The sequence below is a fragment of the Pterocles gutturalis genome, unplaced genomic scaffold (genome assembly GCF_000699245.1).
Source record: "Pterocles gutturalis isolate BGI_N339 unplaced genomic scaffold, ASM69924v1 scaffold1100, whole genome shotgun sequence".
Taxonomy (NCBI): domain Eukaryota; kingdom Metazoa; phylum Chordata; class Aves; order Pterocliformes; family Pteroclidae; genus Pterocles; species Pterocles gutturalis.
Window position 1 is genome coordinate 72480 of NW_010137917.1, and position 19187 is coordinate 91666.

Consider the following 19187-nt stretch of genomic DNA (forward strand, 5'->3'; position numbering starts at 1 on the left):
TTAAAGTGATAGCTGGGGGGAGATAGGGTATGTAGTATCTAGGAAAAAAACAAACCAGTTTTCTGATAATAAATAGGTTTTAGCTATTTTTGGGTTTACTTTTTTTAGCTTACTTGTTCTCACAGAACAGGTATGGCAAGTGAGGCTCGAGGACAGCTTCCTCATGCAGCACACTACTACAGCACTGCACTGTGTGAGTGATACGAGCTCCTTAACCAAGCAGCTGTAATGATTTACCTACACAGGACCTTTGCCTTAACCTTGTTCCTGGAACAGTTTCATGTGAAACACTCCTTAGAAATTATTAGCATCATTATTATAGAAAATTTCAACCCAGATGGCTAATGTTTGCCAAAGTTCTGACAGACAACAGAAAAATGTGGTCTCAAAAGGGAAAACGATAATAATCTTTACTGGGGATTGTACTGGAATATGTGCTCAGAGAGAAGTTGCTTTAGAGAGCCTTCTGCCTATACAGACCATAGAAACACATTCTTGTGGTGCAAACTCTCCTTGTCTTAAAAAGTGAGTGAACTGAGGGAGTGAACTTTAGTTTAAAGGAATAAGCAATATGCTCAAAACCAGGTCTGTTACTTCTCACTAAATGAGAGGGAAGAAAAAAAACAACTTTACCAGTATCTTGATTTTTTTAATGACTACGTGTAACAAAACCAAGCAACCATGAATAAGATAACTGTACACATACATTCAGTAACTTCAGATGTGTTAGTCTATAACTAAATTATGTGAATTGACCTTAATACTTGTTCCCTCCCTACTGTTCTGCCCCCTCTCACATGAAAGATTCATTACAGTGCAACTCTGAGCCACTGCTCAAAGTCAGTAGAAATATTTTTTCTACCATCAGTAGGAAATGTATTAGGCCAGGCACTGAAATAAAAGTCTTCTCTGGCCTCTGTTTTAACTTCCTGTACCTCAGTGTCTGCTTTCATTGATCAGAATACTTTTTCTGACTATCAGATTAGTGGTTTTTTTACTAGCAGGAAGCCTCTGAGAGTTCACATATTTTTCCTTTTGACATGACTACTTATTTCAAAGGCTGTTATTTGCTTCAGAAGTAAGATTTATGTGATCCAAGATGTGCAACTTAAATTTATAATCTAATAATTTGATTTGATAGTGCAAATATAAAACTGGCAATTAAGTGGACAAAAAAAATTTCTTACAGGACAACTTCAGTTCAATCCTTACTATTTCAGGTCTCCTTGGTAAATCCTGTTCAAAAAACACATTATCTGTTTTGTGTTAATAGACTGATCCCATGAAGGAGAACAAATTTTTATAATTCGTTGTGTTGAAGACCTTGAGAGATTCTGCTGGATAAGTCTTGCAGGTGCTTCTTTACCTAGCAGGAAAACAAATCATATCAAACAGATTCTAGTAAGACAATGAATTATCAATATCATATATTCAGATTTTTCTTTCATTATATATGACAACAGAAAGAGCTGAGACCACAGAGATTTCCGGCATTTTAGAATTTGATCTATAAGGAACCAATTATGCGTCACCTGTACAAAACATGCAGTGCTGATCTGCGGCCCGTTGGGATCGGGGACAGCACACTGAACCATACCAAACGCACTCCGGTTTTCTGAAGGGGGAGCACTGCTGAGAGCAAGTGCTACTGTCCTGTATGCAAGCTCCCAATTTATTACCAAGGATTACATAATCTCAGTTTTGGTTTTACATTCTACTGACCTTCAGGTTTTGTCTGTTTTCCACTACATGGTGTTTTGAACCTGCCGCTTCTCACGTTTGCAGTAGGGTTTTCTGCAGTGCTGCCTCACTTGTGCACAATCGTTCTCTAACCTGAAGGTCAGTTTAGATTTTTGCTAACCACCAGTTCTTTATTCCCACAATGCAGCACCAGTGTGCCTTAAACTCCCTCTCTGGAAGTCAATTGAATTGCATGAAAAAATCAGCACTGGATAATCTACGTACCCTCTACTACTGACTTAAACTTTCAACATGTATGTAAAATGGATTTATACAGACCTTATATCCTAGTTCTTTTGTCTTTTCTTCCAGCATGGCATATTTCTCTTTGTTTCTGTTCAGATGATCCTTATCTCCAGTCTCCTCAACATGTTTCAGTTTCTGGTGTGAAATCTCTAATTGTTTCTGATAATGATGGTGTTTTTCAATTTTTGCTTCAAAATGTTTCAGCTCCTCCTAAGACAACAAATACACACAGCTTCACAGGATTTTCTTTCCAAGGCTTCTTCTCTCCTTTCTTGCCAAGACATTGCTAATGCTATTTTACTAAGTCAAGCACAGAAAGGTTTTTCAGTTGCCTGCTTCTTAAGAATGTCTGGACAATACATTATCATCACTACCCAGACACCCAATTTTGAAGGCAGGTACAGAAAACATCCACTGCAGAGTCCTCTAAAGGAAACTGCTGATGGCTGTGAGGTGCTAGGAGATTACAGCAGTGAATAACAAACAAAAGTTTATACATAAGAATAGCGGACTAGGGGGAGGGAGATGGACAATTTTTAAGAAAAGCCTATTTTCAAAATCAGGTCCTGGATTTGCTGTTTTCTGCTCAGACTTAAAGGTCTGATGATGAATCTGAAATAGGATTAATTAACAAACAAAGAGCCCTCTTAGTCTGCCTCAAAGACAGTGTCCAGACTAACTGTTGTTTTCAGGGACGTGTCAGGGACAGTCCTCAGATAACCTGGTACACTGCAAGGGGGACCAAAGAATGAGTAATGTCTCTACCCACCAAAACTTGCTCTTGATTTGCTACTTCAAGGCAGTAAATTAATTTTTTCTGTGTCTTGAGACACATCCTCCGTGAAGAGGATATGAAGAGTTCAAACTGTTATGCCACTTACGGCAGCAGTTCTATGCATTACATCAAGAAAAACTCAGACAAACCCTACAGTGAAATCCCCCTGTTTGACAGAGCCCACTTAATTTTGGTCACTGGTGTGTTTCAGTCCTGGTGGCTGACAAAATTCCACTCATTTCAAGACAAGTTAAAAAAATATATAAAAATCCATCATCCTAATAGATCTTCTTCAGTTTTTAAAGTAAAAAGTTTTTTGTTTTCAACATTTCTGACAAGAAAATAGTTTCCTTTTGCTGTAGAACATTCCATTCTGTTTTACGTACTTTGTTCAGGACCTCAGTTTGGGGTTTTACTGCTCTGATAAATCATTTTAGCTCCTCCTCTCAGATGACGCACCAGCAGAGCAGCACTTGCATCTTTCATTATGAAAGCCTTACGAAGGCTGGTACTATAGGCGCTCAGAAGACAGAACTTCAGCTCAAACAAGACTGAATGAAATCAGCACATGATGTCTTTAATTTTGCTTTCATGGACTTTTTAAATAGGCAGATGTTTCACTGTGATTCTTACTGTCTTACTTTTGTTAGGATGTCCCAACATTCACACTAACAAGACATGTTTGGCCTGGTGAAGAGGGTTTGCATGAATTAATATTTCTACTAAAACAGTAAAATTAACAAGCAGATATGTGTTCTTGCTTGTGGAATTGCTCTTTTTCACTGCAGCGGATATGAAGGCCAAATTTACCTCTGATGCAACTGTACAGTCCTGACCAAAATGTCCCACTGAGGTCAGCAGAAGCCTTATTGCAGACTTCTGACACTCTTAAAAGCAGAGCCACTGAAATTGTAATTAAAATGTTTGCTTTATAAGAGAATCAGGCTGCATGTGAGTTCAAAGAAATAAGACGGATCTTTGATATCTAAGAGAGACAGATTTCAATCCCAGTCCCAGGCAGTTAAAACTATCTCACTACCTTATCAGAAAAGAAGCTCAAGGTGTCCCTAGCCATGCCTCGGAGGGTAAGACATCGTAAATATGTGCAACTCAGTGAAGAAGCCCTGAAGAGTCACTTCTCCAGGCTGTCAGTCAGAATCTATTCTGATACACAGGTAGAGTCAGGAAAGAAAAACAAAACAAAAACCAACATACTTTCTCAATGCAATTTGAATTAAGTAAAACCAGTATGAACCCTACATGAAATAATTTCTATAATATTTCCTTGAAAAGCAGTCTTTGTCATGGTACTTTTGTGTCAGTTCAACATAGCTCCAACATGGGAAGTTAGCAGCACAAGAGGTGGGTATGAGTGGGAAATTGTTGGGTATATAAAGTGCACTGCTTCCCGATGAAGTAATTACATTAAAACATTGGGTAAGAGAGGGAATCTGGTGCATTGGAAGCGAACAAGCAGGGCCTGATCTTTCAAAGGCTTAAGATATGCAATGTTTTCTTTCACAGGATTCAGAATTTTCATTTTGCTTGTAATAACATAACCATACAACTAGTTACATACATGTTTATGCATTTGAAAAAAAGAGTCATGCTTCCTTCTTAATATTTATGGTGTCTGAGGAGCAATACAGAAGTGGCTGCACTCAGAGTAACATTGAGTGTTTCTTTATGAGGGAAAATATCTTTCCATAAGAGATCTAACTGGAATTCTACTCTTACCCGAAAAGATTCAAGCTCTTTCTCAGTGAAATTCGCTGATTTGGCCATGTCCCACAAATCAATCACTCTTGGTTCTTCAAATTCTAAAAAAAACACATACCACTAAATGAAAATCTGGACACAATGCTTTTATGCCCAGCATCTATGCAAGATAAGCATGCTTTCTCACATACACACACAGAGATATATATTAACCACTGCATTACTAAGAGGCCTATTTAGATGAAAAGAGAGAAAAATCCAAGTACTTAACTTAAAACTACAGTATTGCTATAGTATTGCTGTTGTGTTAAAAACAAAAACAAAACCAAAAAAACTCTAGGAACTGAATAATGGCTTTGCTTGCCCTGCATGATCTCTCACTCGCCCTCCTGGGACAGAAAGTGTAATATCCCTTCTCATGTGGGCATGGAAGACAGAACTACACTTGTTACGGGTTGTCCCTCTCATTAGGCTTCTAGTGTTGGCTTCTAAACAGAACAGGCTGTCTGCATCTCTTCGGCCCATTGTGGTCACACCAGGTACTGTGATACTGTGTCTAAATCCTATTACTTGCCCAATGATTTTTAATATTTTTAAATTAAATTAATCCCAAATAAGCATAAAAAAACCCACTGTATCATACCACTGGTTGTGTCATATCCCTGGTGACTGATTTTACGCAAACGCTCAAACCCCTGATTGATGCTTCTTAGCTTGTCTTTGAGTTCTCTGTGTTTGTTGTGCAGGATTTCTTCTTTCACCACGTTCTCTTCAGATGGGTTGATAACATTTTTGTGCATATCTGTTGAAGGAAAAAGTGTTATTGATTGTGGGTCAAATCCTGATAGGTCAAAAGCTCCAGAAATCCACTAAATCTAAGATGAATAAAAGATAAGTTCTTAGCATTTGAGCTGAGTGTAAATAAAGCATCAACACCACACTCTGAGAAGCACTAATTCCTTTTGCAGGTCAATATTAAGATCAATGCCCCTCAGTGCTCTAGAGGGTGATATTACAGAAATGCCTTTTAATTCCTACTGGCCACCAGCCAAGATTTTAGAATGGCAATGTTCTTGTTTTCCTAGATTAGAAATATCCCAAGGAAATGGGATAGGGGTGGTTGATTCTTCCCTGGGCATTTCATGAACCAATCAGGACATCTGATGTCAAAATGACTTCCAGCAGCTTCCAACTTCGACCCTACAACACAAACATCAAACTGATGATAAGATTTAGAATATTTTGTCTCTAACAAAATTTTAGCTAGGATTAGCACAGCAGGCTGGATTCAAATCCTTGATGCTTTAATACACCTCAGGCTCAGTGCCTGAGATATTCAAGCATATCCTCTTGGGCTCCCAGCTGGTGAGATAAAACATTAATGTTCTGCAGACTTTAGGACCACATTTTGCAGCATCCAACCTACACTTGATGCATAATTTCCAGTAAACTACTATGGCCATCGTTGCTAATCTGATGGCACCTTCCCAGCTTGAAATGCACACAGAATCAGAAAACGGAAATGGCAACATTTTCATTAGCTGTCAAGATTTTTGGCAGCTAATACAGAACTAAACCCAGCAAGTATCTGGCAATGTTGGCATCTGCAAGCAGTTCTGACAGAAACGTCAGACTTCAGGAGTTTCAAAGAAACTTGGAAACAATGGAGGGAATGGGCAAATAAAAGAGTTACACTGATCTCGAAACATCAGAGAAATGTTCAGGAACCTTCTGTTCTGCTCACAGTCTCCAGGAGAATATTGTATTCACGAATCTTTTCTTTGTGATGCTTAAATTCTCGCCAAAGCTTATCCAAATCCTCATCAGAGAACTTCCCAGAGGTCTTGGCCTGAAAGAAACATGAGCTCATTATGCTTCCCAGGCCAAGTGTTTTTAAGTGCACTCAACTGCCAAAACTTCTTCTCACTTCCCACCACATTTAGAAAATTATTAAGTCCAGCTTTTCCTTAAGATCTTTTGTTTCAAATCCCTCCATATTAGTATCAGGTCAGGATTTAGACATCGACGGATATGGTGGCTTTCATCATGTCAAAAGGAAGTTTGCTTCAGACTTATACAGCTAGACTTGGTACAGACTACCCACCGAAATCTGTCATTTCTATTCTGTAGGAAACAATTTGATACAGAAATAAGGGCCATGGAACTCCATATGTAACTGTAAGCAGACTGTTTGCATGAGGGATGCAGCCTGATATTAAGCAGAGTCTTTAGTCAAGAAATCTTACTCGACGGGCAAGTGAAGATTCTATCACTGCTGTGCATTTGCTCTGCAGCGATTTATTTCTCACTGGACTAATTATTTGCAATTAGGGAAGCACTGGCCAGACAGCTGGAGCACTGCCCACAAATCTGGTTACTTACTTGCTGCAATACACGATCAAAAGTGAAGGTTTTGGTACCTATTCAGCCCCAACCCTTTTTTTTGCTTGGGGAATATTTCTATCTGATACACTTTACTATTCCCCAAAGAACATTACATCATGTCCCTTGCCAGAGCTGTATCTATTTACAGCAACATTTTAAAACCCAGAAAATATTTTTCTCTGCTTTACTACCACTGCACTACATTGGTCTAATAATTCTTTGCTTTACCTGACTACCTGTTTTTAAACCCCTGAATTACTTAATTTTTGAAGATTATGATTTTGCCAGTTTTAACTGCCCAAATGAACAGTACACTTTCTATTTTTTTAATGCATTAATGCAAATCCTGGAAATTTTCACTTGAATACCAGACTGGGAAGGTCTTTAATTAACAACCCCAACTACACATTTTATTTTTAAACATTCTATGAAATGGTCATATTTTAAATACACCTTTTTAAAAAAGCCCAGAAACAACAGTAAGAAAATCAGGAAAAACAGAAAAGGTATTCTACCAAACAGCCTAACAGTCACACAAAGGGAAATCATGAGTTCAGTGAAATTGACGGAAAAACTCTGTCCTTAGTGGACTCAGGAACCTATCCTCCACAGAAACTGATGCATGTGTTTTCTTTGGTAAAGAGAACCTGCCACACCTGGTGACCTGGAAGCAGGTGGGCTGCCCTCAAGGCACAATGATGTGAGCTACAGAGCACAGCAGCTTGGCCAGTACTTAAAAACACTGTAGTAAAGCCACTCAATTCCAAGTCTCGGGGGCTCTCAGAAGACACAGACTCTAGTTCAATGAAAAAACACTGATTTCCTACACTGCAGTTCCTGGAAATCTTACCCACCTTGCTCCATAATTTTTCCAGTCTTGGATCATCTAGTGTATCACTTTCTGTACCATCTTTAATGTGGTTGGTATCAACTAGTTGAGAGTCCTTCTTTCCATTCATTCCATATTTAGTCATAATGACTGCAGGAAAATAGAAGATACAGAAACATTAGAACCATGGGTGTATGGAAGATGAGAGACTGGCTACATCCTTGACTTGCAGAGCTGGATTTTGCAGCCCACAGTGGACAGTCTAACAGTTTAAGACATAGAGGTCCCAGGTTTAATGACCTCTTCTGAAAACATCAGGAGCAAAAGAAGCTGTTAGCCTCCTGCAGCTCCCTAGTGACCTCCAAAGAACTTGTGTGTGCTCAGTGTCTTAAAAGACAACCTACTATTTAATGCTTCAAACACAGGTGTCTAACCATGCATGTGTCTGATGCAAAGTCTAAACCTCTTCTGCAAAGATATATCTTACCATTTAAGTTGCGTCTAAGTTTGGCTTCTTTCTCTCCATCTTCATCTAGCCCTTCAGCTTTCAGTTTTTTCCAGCTTAGCTCATCCTTTTCTTGTATTTTTAGATCACTGTGCAACTCTGCCAGTTTCACAGCAGAGAGATGAAGCTAACAAGAACAGAGAAAGATTTGTATTCAGTTATGTGGAGTCACCTACTGTAATGTTACCTCAGAAGACCATACAGCACAGCATTTGTTTCTTTTACTTTAATGCTATGTATCCATCCTAATTCAAGGGCCTTAAGGTATGCGCCACTGCATACATACATCTCTTGCCTATAAACATGGTTATACCCCAGCATACTAGTGTTAACAGAGAGTGATCATGTAGCCTTCTCTCTCAGCTCTTCAGCTACTCGGAGAACAGCAAAATATTGTAAAGGTTAAAAATTTGTGTCTTTCTTGGGTGTTCCTTCAAGTAATATTTAAATGGGATTTTTCTCCACTTTTAATGGAACCACCCTCTAAAAATGATTCTATTTTAAAAATGTTCAGTACCAAGAACAAAGACTGTAAAAAAAAAAAAAAAATCCATTCAGTTTCGCTAGTTCACAAAAGGCAGTAAGGACCAAACTTCTCAAACAACATGCCATTGCTACCACATGTGCTTTCTTGTGGCCAGCTTCTAAACACATAGTTATAATGAGCCAGTAAATCTTATTTGTCAGTATGGTTTTGCAGACTACTAGGACACTGAGGATGGCCTTGCAGGTCAAAGAGCCACTTACCAGTAATTTTTACTATGACCAAACTGCAAAATTTCCCAAGATCAATTCTTAACATGGTTTATGTGCCTTAAAAAAATACCAAACCTAGAGGTACTCCTGTCCCACATAAGAGAACAAAAGATAAGATATTGAGGCTGATGAGATGAAAAAAAAATTAAGATTTAATTGAATTACAGTTCAGTGTGAAATTTTGTGAAATACAGGGAAAACAGGAACAGAGACAATGACTAATATGCAGTTGGCTAAGCAGCACTGCTGTAGGGTGAGCCTAAACTTTTGAACTGCCAGATTTTGGACACTTCAGTTATTCCGTTTGAAACAAAGAAATGTACATAATAATGCCTCAGAACTTCTTTTGTGTGTGTGCATGCGTGTGTGTGTGCATGCGTGTGTTAATAACAAGCAGGTGAGACAAGGAAAAGCCTGGAGAAGAGAAGCAAACAAAAAACATGTCAGCAGTGTGATTTCCAATACAAACTTGCCCGAGCAGCTACAATCAGACCACTGAGCAGCTAGCTCCTGGGAGCTCAGACCCAGCTATGAACTAGCTGGACTTCTCTGTCCTAGGTCAAACTTATTTCCTGGAGGGGGTTTTTTGTCACTAAAATTAGATTAAAGATTATAAAAATTTTCATTTTCAGTGAGGAAGCAGTACGTTTAATAACCACAGAACCAGAACTCTATATTAAACATCAGAATGATACTGAAAAGATTCAGCCATTCATTTGAGCATCAGCACATTATTCTAAAATAACTAGGAAAAATGCCACTATTTTCAGGTAATGCACTAAATTCCTATTGACAGGAATTCAAGAATCTATGCACAATATTGTTTCTGCTTTCAGCTTAGGCTGTCCTATTAATTAGTCCTGTGCTACTGAATATAATTATTTTAATTTTAATTTTTAAACTAAGTTTTTTCTGGCTTACTGAAATAATTTACTGAAATCTAGAGTAGTTAGAATCACAGGAGAATCTAAAATTTATAGAACACATGAAAATTCTTGATTCATCTAATAGTAAAGCAAAGGAGCACCCCTATTGTCTTCTTCACCATCTGCTTTTGGGGAACTGTTTGATAAAAGCTGAGAACTTTGAAGGAACCACTTTATTTATGATTTTTAGTATGTGCTAAAGTAAAAAACCCTTAATCATGTAGTTATTTGTTTTCCTGGAGCAGGATAACCTGGACAACCAGAGTGTCATTGCTGCAGTGGCAATGCTCTGCTCAGCAAGAATTGTGCCCTGAAGCTTCAGGAAGAAGACTGAGAGAAAAAGTTTGCTATAAATTATGAAGGAAATGACTGATCATCTCAGTAGTTCTGTACTCTAATGTCAGCATTCAAGTAGCATGGACTTAATACATTGTTAGGTTGGCCAAATCCAGCCGGAAAAAAAATCACCGCAATAGATAACAATTAATACAGCTAAGTGCTGCAAAAATAAGAAAGTACAATCTTTTAAATGCATGATTTTATAATCAGAGAGACACTATTGTATAAAAGATTACATGATGCATGTTATGATAGATACTCTCTGAAGTTAGTGCAATCTCATAAACACATACTGTTTTGTGTTTTCTAAAAGTTTCAGAGAAGAATATCAGAACTTCTAAACATAAAATTTGGAGACATCTCATCATCAATCAAACATTTTAAATTCTTAATAAAAAATAAGGAACTACATCAAGCTCATTGATCCTTCAAGGAAAAAAGAGAGATTCTATTCAAATTTCTCTCAATTACAATAATATTTTTCTGATTGTCATTATAACTTAGTACGAAACTCAAGTAACTGTCCTTTTAAACCTTATAAATCCTTTGAAACCTGCTGGAATCCCCTTGCCTGTCCCATTTAGGTAACATAAAAGTGAATCCATAGGCTAATCTAAAGCATATAATTCACGAACTGCTTCCTTCAAGATCATCTCACATAGGACCCTGAACGACATCACATAAAAAATGTTAACAGGTAAGCCTCCACATCACTTTACTAACATTAGTCATATGTAGGAATAACTAACTAGAAGCAGAGGTGAAAAGTCAAGTTGAATGATTAAATAACAAGGCACCAAGCTCCTTTGGCTTATTCTTCATTCCTTATGCTGCCTGGACATTGACATCCAAGATTGCCTGGGAATTCTGGGAACAAGCACTGGAAATCTGTGAAACATTACAACAATTAAGTCATTTGCTGTTGAAATGGCTACAATCATTACCTGCGATATCATTACCTAGACCCTTGCTTCTGAGAGGAAAGGGTTCTTTATCACTATTTTTTTAGGTGTAGCATGTCTTAGATTCTGAAGCCCACTGCTTTGGGATGGACAGGAAGCCCTGACAACAAGCGATGCTAGAACTACATGAACGGCAACAACCACAGCACAGGGGACTGTTAGAAACTAGCAGGCCAAACCCCATACCTTGTGAAACCTACATAATGTTGTCATTGGTTCAAACAACTATAGAATGAGGGTCTGACTAAGAACTCTTGTACTAAAACAGATTTTCAAAGTTTTTATATAAAACATATACCTGTGAAAACAGATGCTGGAGAAAGATTGAACCCTTCCTCTCTTGGGGAAAGAGGAAGGAACTCTGGCTTGCCAGCTCCTTGTTACCACTAAGTAACGTTTTTGGGCTTTCTGGAGGACTGCTCATCCAGCTATGTGTTGCAATGCTGAATTGCAACATCCATCTTTTATGTAAAAACAGAAGAGCTCCTTATTTTCAGTACCATCTCCACCACCACCAAAATGAAGGAAAGAGAGTTCAGCATTGGCACACACAAATACTTCAAAGCAGGCTTAGCTTTCCTCTTATTCCAGACCTTGCCCCAGACATACTGAAAAAATCACTTTCTAAAATGCAGGCTGGGTATCAATTGTACTCAAAAGTGAAATTTACATGGTGGCAAATTTAGTTCAAGTAGGTGTTGCCTCTCTAAAACTGGCTCACACATGCAGAAGTTACTAAAGCTTAGTTCTTTACCCTGACAGTTAACTCCATTTTACACCTTTAGCGTCAAGACTTAACACAGAGGATGTAAAGCATTTCAACTTGGAATTCCACAAGATTCAGTCATGAAAAGTGAAAAAGACTGTAATTGGAAAAATAAGAGGAAACTGACAATACTATCATTATAGTTTATTTCTAGTATCCACTTTGTTTCTTCTTCAGGTCTTAGTTCACAGCTGGAGTTTCATTATCACACACCACCCTATTTCCCTTCCCATCCTTCTCCCATCAAGGGAAGCAGTATTTTTGATACCTTCTTTTGGCATGGTGGGAATCGGGATATAATCACACAGCATTATGGCAGGGATTCTATTTTTTATACTAAACCCAGGGATGTCCTGCCTCTAATTCAATTGCTCAGGCTGGGGAACATCTACCCAGGATACGGCAAATCCAGGATTAATATTAACTATGTTCCTTTGCCTGAAAGAACTGAACCTTTACCAGCCCTGACCCTAGGTTTCCATCCTCCACAATATTCAGGGCATGAATATGGGTTTGCAGTGCTATCCTCCCCTCCTGTTGGAGCCGTTCTGCTTTGCTGTAATTAAATATTTCCACTGTAATCAAATATTTTTACTGTATTTTCACTTCAGTTAATTTTATTTTTGTTTTTCAGCTCAGAGTAAGAGAAACTCAAGTAACACCACCAAAATGAAGGCTCTCAGCTGGGAATAGTGATACCCATTTGCTGGTCCTCCTGCATGGGACTACCTCACCTGGTGTAAGTGAAATACCGCAGGTGACATAACCACCAAGGCGGAGTTTCTAACTCTCCTGTGCAGCGAGCTCCTGTCCCGTGCAAAGTTGGAACTAAGGCCACTGCCTTCAGACGGATGAGAACATCATGCCCCTTAACAAAAGGGCTAAAGCATCCAAACAGGGAGTACAGGAGCCAGTCTCAGACCCTCCATGGGACCAGAGGTACTTCATTCTCTCTTCCATTTCCTAGGCATGAGATTTAACTGCTGGATTTGCACATGAGAAGATCAACACTTCCCAGGACACAGCAGGAGAGGGGCAGGAGATGCCTCCTGAGAGAAGACCTTGCACAGCACCGCTGTTCCCAGCCGCCTGGGGCAGCCCCTGGAAGCGGGGCTGTGTGGGTCCCGCTCTCAGCTGCCCGTTAGGGGCGGTAGGGCCTGAAAACCAAACAAAAGCCCCCGGAGCCCAGAGGTCCAACACCAAGCCGGGGCCTGTCGAGGCAACGCCGCGCCGGGCAGCCTCGGTTTCTCCTCACACACACACCCGGCCCTCGCACCAACCGCCGCCCGCGGCACTTCTTCAGCCGCACCCCACCTCCTGAGGCAGCTGACAGCGAACGAGGGTCTGAAGCGGCCAAGCCCAGCCGTGGGTCTCCCTCAGAGCTCCGCCGGAGCACCCTCTCAGAGCGCCGCCATCGTTCCCGCTCCTCCCGCGCCGCCTCACTCACCCGCTGCGCCTTCTCCCAGACCTGGTTCAGCTTCACCACCCGGAACTCATCGGCCTCCCGACGCTTGGCACCGGCAGCCGCCCAACCCTCGTTGGACTCCCGGGAGGAAAAAAAAAATTTGCTGGCCTGGGCGCCAGCGGCAAAGAGGAGCGCGGCACCAAGAGCCGCCAGAGCCCGCGGAGCCGCCATCTTGCGGTGGCCGGCGAACTACAAGTCCCGGGATGCCGCGCGGCTCCCCACCTCTGAGAACGGCGCCGTGTTTTCTCTTCGGTGGTTGCCTAAGTCAGTGCAGTTTCTCAGTCACATGAACCTGAAAGCTGTTGCGTTCAGACTAACTTGCAGGAGTGGGCAAAAGTATTGCGGCATGTATTGCACTGAAGAGCAATTTCATGAATATTGAAGCGTGCATTGAACCATCGTGAAATGGTGATGGGGAGAGAAGCACGTCAGCCTTCCCCAAATCCTGCAGAGCTCGCCGTGTCAATTTTAGGATTTTGAGCTTGTTCTAGTCTCATTATAACTGTGTATGTATGTGCTGTTAAGTCATTTTAGAACAGATGGTTTCATCTTCTCTGTCATTGGAAGTACTGATTGAGTTTTCAGGCCCTCCGCAAAAAAATTACTCCTCTGTGCTATATAAGCTCTTACAGGTTCCTGCTCTTGTTCTTGTACTGGGTGTAGTTGTCCATAGCTTTATGCATTTGTTTGCTTGACTTTTTGAGCTACACTGGGAAAATTTTTAGAAATAGGTAAGGGGTGCAGCAGCATTAGTTTGCTGATGCTGGTCTGCTGAGTTTCAACTTCCAGTGTCCTTACATCTGTGTCAAGTGAGTATTCAGTATCACCGCTTGGTATTGTTCTCTGTCCTGGCCCAAGGGCTTCCCTCCCACAAGCAAAAAGCTGAAATACCTCTGTGGGCTTCTGTATAGAGGCTTTGGATTTATGTTGGTGTTGTACTCACCATAGAGTACACCTTGGTGTAAATAACATGCAATGGGAAATCAACTCCATCATTTCCCTTTCCTGCACGCTTCAGGTCAAATTCTCCCTTTATTTTTCGCTAGCACAGTTGAAAAACTGCTCAGGTGAATCCCTGTGACTGTGCCAAAACTCGTAGAAGCAGTGGAAGTGTTAAGCTATTGTGACTCTATTGTCTGCATTGTCCCAGAGAACTGTAGCTGAGTTGATGGACTTTATTATCCTTGTTAAAAAAAGAAACATTAAAAAACATGATGTAGACCACAGTCAGAAGTCTGTTTTCTGCCCTCTATGCACTTGAAAAGCAAAATTAGAGAATTTTGGAATGATGGTAACTATGCAAAGCAGTAAAACATGAGAAGAGGTCTTAGTTAAAAGAAAGATGGGAGTCTAATGACACTTATGAAATAGTGCAGGGTTTCTGGTAAAATAAAGAGGAAGACTTTGAAGCTTATGTTCAGAGACTTGAATAAATTGCATTCTTCCAGGTACAGTGTCAGGAGATCTTTTCCTTTAAGATTCAATGTAAGAGCTGGACAAGCTTCTGGCTTCAGTTTTACAAAAAAAACCCAGTTCACCACTGAATTTTCACCTTCACATATTCTGTATACATCTAAAATTTTGTGTGAGTGACAGAAACTGCTCAGCATTTCAAATGCTAGAAATGAGAGCAATTGCGGCCTTTCTCATCTCCATCTTCTATCCTAGCAATACAGTCTGCAGGCTGAGCCTAGCCAGCCAAAATGCAGGAAAGGTAGGATAAGTAAGTATGGTGGGTTTGCAAGGGTGCTGCTGGCTTTTTGCAAGTATGCCCTCACTCAGCCTCACCAGGACCCTGCTGAGGGTGTACTGAAGTGATATCTGTGAACCTTTTGCAAACAGTAGCCTTAGCCAAGAGTCTGCCCTGGCTGGAACGTGATGTGTTAGATATTTCCCAGGGTGCCTTTCCCTTCCATCTGGGAGACCACAGATACCTCCATGTAGTAACATGGGCCCCAGAAGTTTTAGGACTTTTCTAATGCCCCACTCCTAGCCAAACCAGATTTTAGCAAAGAGGAGCACTGTTGCGTATTTTTTGTTCCATCCATGTAAGACCGACAAGGTGAAATATAAAAGCTGTTTTTTTATGATCCTCAGTCCTCTCTCTAATGAATGATTTTCTTAATACTTGAGAGCTGATAAAATTCCCACCAAGCCTATCTCCTCCAGGTAATATCCAGGTCACCAGGAGACATACCTCTCCCAAAGTACTTCTGTATCTCTGTCCCACTGGATTTCATCTTTCAAAGCCAAATTCGATCAGTAATAAACTGACCTACCTGACTCTTTTTTTGGTGAAAGTCCTCATGCTCCAAACCCAACTCCTAACTGTCCTCCCAGCCAGAATATACCCCAAGACAGGTTTATCTACATTAAAACAAAAAACATAACGTTTTCAACTAATTCATTCTACTTGTATGTGCAGCCTGCAGTAAACATTCTTTATTAGTCTTAATTCCAGAAGCATAAACCTAACCATGACAATAGCACTATGCAGAAACAGACTGTAGTTGTATTTTGCCAAAATAAAAAATGCCAGCAACCTAATTGCTCTTCTAAGCTGTGTTTCTCACTCAACTTCTTCAAAGCCAGCACTCAAACTTCTAAGTGGTAATGCACATTGAATCATAGGATCCTAGAAGGGTTTGGGTTGGAAGGGACCTTAAAGATCATCGAGTTCCAACCCCCCTGCCATGGGCAGGGACACCTCCCACTAGCCCAGGTTGCTCAAAGCCTCATTCAGCCTGGCCTTGAACACCCCCAGGGATGGGGCATCCACAGCTTCTCTGGGCAACCTGTTCCAGTACCTCACCGGCACTCTGGCCTCCAACCCTCATAGGAAAAATTGGAGCTGGGCAATCACAGGAGTGATGTCAGGGGCTGGGGGCAATGCTGCCTGCCTGGATGCAGCAGTGGTGGAACAAGGTGCTGGTGCAGGTGGGACAGACCAGCGTGTCTTAACAGGGTGGTCTCACCACTGCCTCCTGTTAGATGAGGCAGGGGGTCTGGTCCTGCTGCACTGCCTGCACCTTCCAGCAGAAGGACCTGTGGGACAGGGGTGACAGCACAACCCCAACCCTCCTATGCCCTGGCTCCAGCCCTGTGCAATGGCTGCACTCACTTGAACTCCCCCAAAAAACTGGGAGATGCAGCATCACTCTCTGCTGCAGGGGAAGTAGAAGTTTTGAGGGCATCACCAGTCCCAGCAGGTGACCAGGCTACCCCACAGCTGGCAGGTATGGCACCTCTGGGGATGGCACAGAGACAGCCAGCCTCAGTGCCACGCGTCCCTGGGGAGCCTGGTCAGTCCTCGCCCAGCACAGTACCGACTCATTTTTTTGGGCCACCTGGCTGGTGACACCAGACAAACCAGTAAAGCCACATACCTTCTCAAAATCCCCAATTTCTGCAGAAATTAGCTTTTTTGGATAAATGAGGATCTGGTGGGTTACTTGCAGCTGGCTACCAAAGCTTCCCTGGGGGGCTGCTCACCTGTGCAGTGCAAGACATGGGGCATGGGGACCCCGATGGGGACATGTTCCCCCTGGCCTCACCTTCTGTGCTACCCTCTTCAGCTTCTGCCAGTTTTTGGGGAAGAGGAAGCTGTAGAAGCCCTCCTCATCGGCCCCTCTCTGGCTCATTCTGCTGGTATGGTGCTGCAAGGGGGGAAAAGAAGGCATGTGCTGGGGGCTGTCGGCAGCGAGGCGCTGGGTACTGGGGTGTGTTGAGCCCTGGGGTCTCACCAAGCTGTTCTCATGGATGCAGAGCCTGTCGTGCTGGCACAAGTGCCCAACAACCTTGGGTCGCAGGCAGCCCACTGGCACAGCCTGCACACTGCCAGGGGACAGTAGCACTGTCATCCACAGCATCACACCGGGGTGCCAGTGGGGGTAACGCTGGGATCAAGATGGGAGAGAGGCTAGAGCACCTTCCCACGGTGCGGGGGCTTCTGCTTGCACAGCCAGGCACTGGCCAGAATCCCCTCTGGCAGGTGCCAGGATGTATGCCATGCACTCACCTTCCTCCTTGGGTACCTGACGCTTCATTTTAGGCAGGGAGGTGCACAAGGAGAGTGCTGCCTGCTCCTCCAGCAGCCCTGTGGGGCACTGGGCAGGGAGGGGCTGTGGCACCCTGCAGTGCTGGGAGCTCGGCTCCATCACTGCAAGGGGCTGGAGTGAAGATGGCTGGGCGTGGGGACGTTGGTGAGGTTGAAGACTGTCCTGCTCCTCCAGTGTTTGGGGCAAACATGTCTGAGCTGGCAGTAGATGGCCCAGGGGGTTTGTGACCTGACTCCGCACACGCTGTGCAGGGAGAGCCCTGAGAGATGGGCAGCCCTCGGGCGAGATGCCAGCGTCAGCCCATGGGATGTCTGGGTTGTGCTGGGGGGGCAGAAGCTGAGCCCAAGCTGGGGAGGGGGAAGCACTGTGAGAGCTGCCATGGGGCTGAGGCCGCCCTGCCCAGGTAGAAGCAGTAAAACCAGGGGGTGGGGAGGAAAAAGAGGTTCCCTGTGCATCCCTTCTCTTGTGCCAGGGCTCCAGCAGAGACTTCAGAGACACCCAAAGGGTTTGATAATCCAAGCACTTTATTTAGGCATCAAAAATGACTTTATTTAGGCGTCATCTGGACTTCTCATTAACAGGCTTATTGATATATTTTAAATAATTTCTGTATTTGTATTTTCACTTTCTTAGCAAACAAAATTTAGTTTAACAAACGTTATGTCAATTAGAATAAATGTTCCCATTGAAGAAGAAAGCAGCTCACACTCTCTGTTGTGCGTCTGATGCTAGAGGCCAAGCCTGCTGCACTGGGGTGTCAGTGGGGAAGAGTCGGTACCCCAGCTTCTGGAAGCGCTTCAGATATGCCTGAACCCAGGGTGCCTGGGGGTCTGCACACACTTTTATCCCTTTTTTGGTGACCAGGCTGCCGGGAGAAAACCACTGTTGGGGCGCTTGGCCAGGGCAGCAGGGTGCCTGTGCTGGTTCCCGCTGACAGTGCCCTGGGTGTCCCTGACCGTGCCCCTTTCCCCCTCCCAGTCACCCTGGGACCCGCTTGGCACGCTGCCCTGGCCGTCACACCGTGACCCCTGGCAGTGCTGGGTACTCACATCACTGCTGGCTGGCTGCAGCTGCTGCTGGTGGTGTAGGCGGAGGAGATGGCCGAGCGCGGGAGGCGCTGGGACACATAGGTGAAGCAGCAGACGGTGGGGATGGTGGCTGTTGGGGGAGAGGACAGCCACAGTGAGACCCCACACTGCGGCAGAGGCTCTGGCTGGGGCTCCCAGGAATCACCTGTCCTGTATCCCCTGGGGACACCCCCTGGAAGCCTCCATCCCCGAGGCTGCGTCCCAGCACTGCTGATGACCACCTGCTCCCAGCCCTCCCCATGAACACGAGGGTCCCATCAATGGGGGTGGGGGTCTCTCCTGGGGAGGGAAAACAAACCTGGCTGCTGGGATGATGCAGCAACACTGGACTCACCGATGTGGGCCTCAGCCAGGGACCAGATGGCCACGAGGAGCAGAGTAGCTAGGGCGGCTGTGGGGACCTTCATGATGGTGCAGGGGCCCAGGGAACCAGGAGCAGGCCTGGAGCTGGGATGGCTGCAGGGCTCTCCTCTGCACGATGCTCGGTCCCTGCTGCTGCCTACCTTTTATCCCCCAGCTGCTGGGTGGGTGCAGGATTTCAAGGAAATTAAATGCATACATCATACTGGGGAAATTCTGTTAGGGTCCCCCAGTTTTGCTGAGCTGGAGAAGGCATGGAAACCACAGA

At 43.2% G+C, this 19187-nt stretch overlaps 2 protein-coding genes across 2 annotated transcripts; both read right to left on the reverse strand.

Annotated features, from left to right (window-relative positions):
* Nucleotides 1-1050: 1050 nt before the first annotated feature.
* Nucleotides 1051-13628, reverse strand: LRPAP1 (low density lipoprotein receptor-related protein associated protein 1). The gene is made up of 8 exons (XM_010082741.1): nucleotides 13396-13628; nucleotides 8182-8326; nucleotides 7720-7844; nucleotides 6209-6329; nucleotides 5124-5282; nucleotides 4499-4581; nucleotides 2020-2196; nucleotides 1051-1366 (listed from the first exon to the last, which is right to left on the reverse strand). The coding sequence occupies exons 1-8, from the start codon at nucleotides 13582-13584 to the stop codon at nucleotides 1301-1303; spliced, it is 1065 nt and encodes a 354-aa protein (XP_010081043.1). The 5' UTR covers nucleotides 13585-13628; the 3' UTR covers nucleotides 1051-1300.
* A 4545-nt stretch (nucleotides 13629-18173) lies between these two features.
* On the reverse strand, nucleotides 18174-18966 carry LOC104468560 (C-C motif chemokine 3-like). The gene is made up of 3 exons (XM_010082744.1): nucleotides 18894-18966; nucleotides 18521-18629; nucleotides 18174-18336 (listed from the first exon to the last, which is right to left on the reverse strand). Exons 1-3 carry the CDS (start codon nucleotides 18964-18966, stop codon nucleotides 18174-18176), a joined length of 345 nt encoding a protein of 114 aa, XP_010081046.1.
* Nucleotides 18967-19187: the final 221 nt, after the last annotated feature.

Excerpts from the sequence above, each read along its gene's own strand:
- LRPAP1 (XM_010082741.1), bottom strand. The coding sequence starts at position 13,584 with ATGGCGGCTCCGCGGGCTCTGGCGGCTCTTGGTGCCGCGCTCCTCTTT. Across the intron at positions 4,582-5,123 it reads GGGATATGACACAACCAGTG|AATTTGAAGAACCAAGAGTG; the intron begins GTATGATACAGT and ends TGTTTTTTTTAG. Across the intron at positions 1,367-2,019 it reads CAAAAGAACTAGGATATAAG|GTAAAGAAGCACCTGCAAGA; the intron begins GTCTGTATAAAT and ends TTTTCCTGCTAG.
- LOC104468560 (XM_010082744.1), bottom strand. The coding sequence starts at position 18,966 with ATGAAGGTCCCCACAGCCGCCCTAGCTACTCTGCTCCTCGTGGCCATC. Across the intron at positions 18,630-18,893 it reads CCTGGCTGAGGCCCACATCG|CCACCATCCCCACCGTCTGC; the intron begins GTGAGTCCAGTG and ends CTCCCCCAACAG. Across the intron at positions 18,337-18,520 it reads TGCAGCCAGCCAGCAGTGAT|CCTGGTCACCAAAAAAGGGA; the intron begins GTGAGTACCCAG and ends TTCTCCCGGCAG.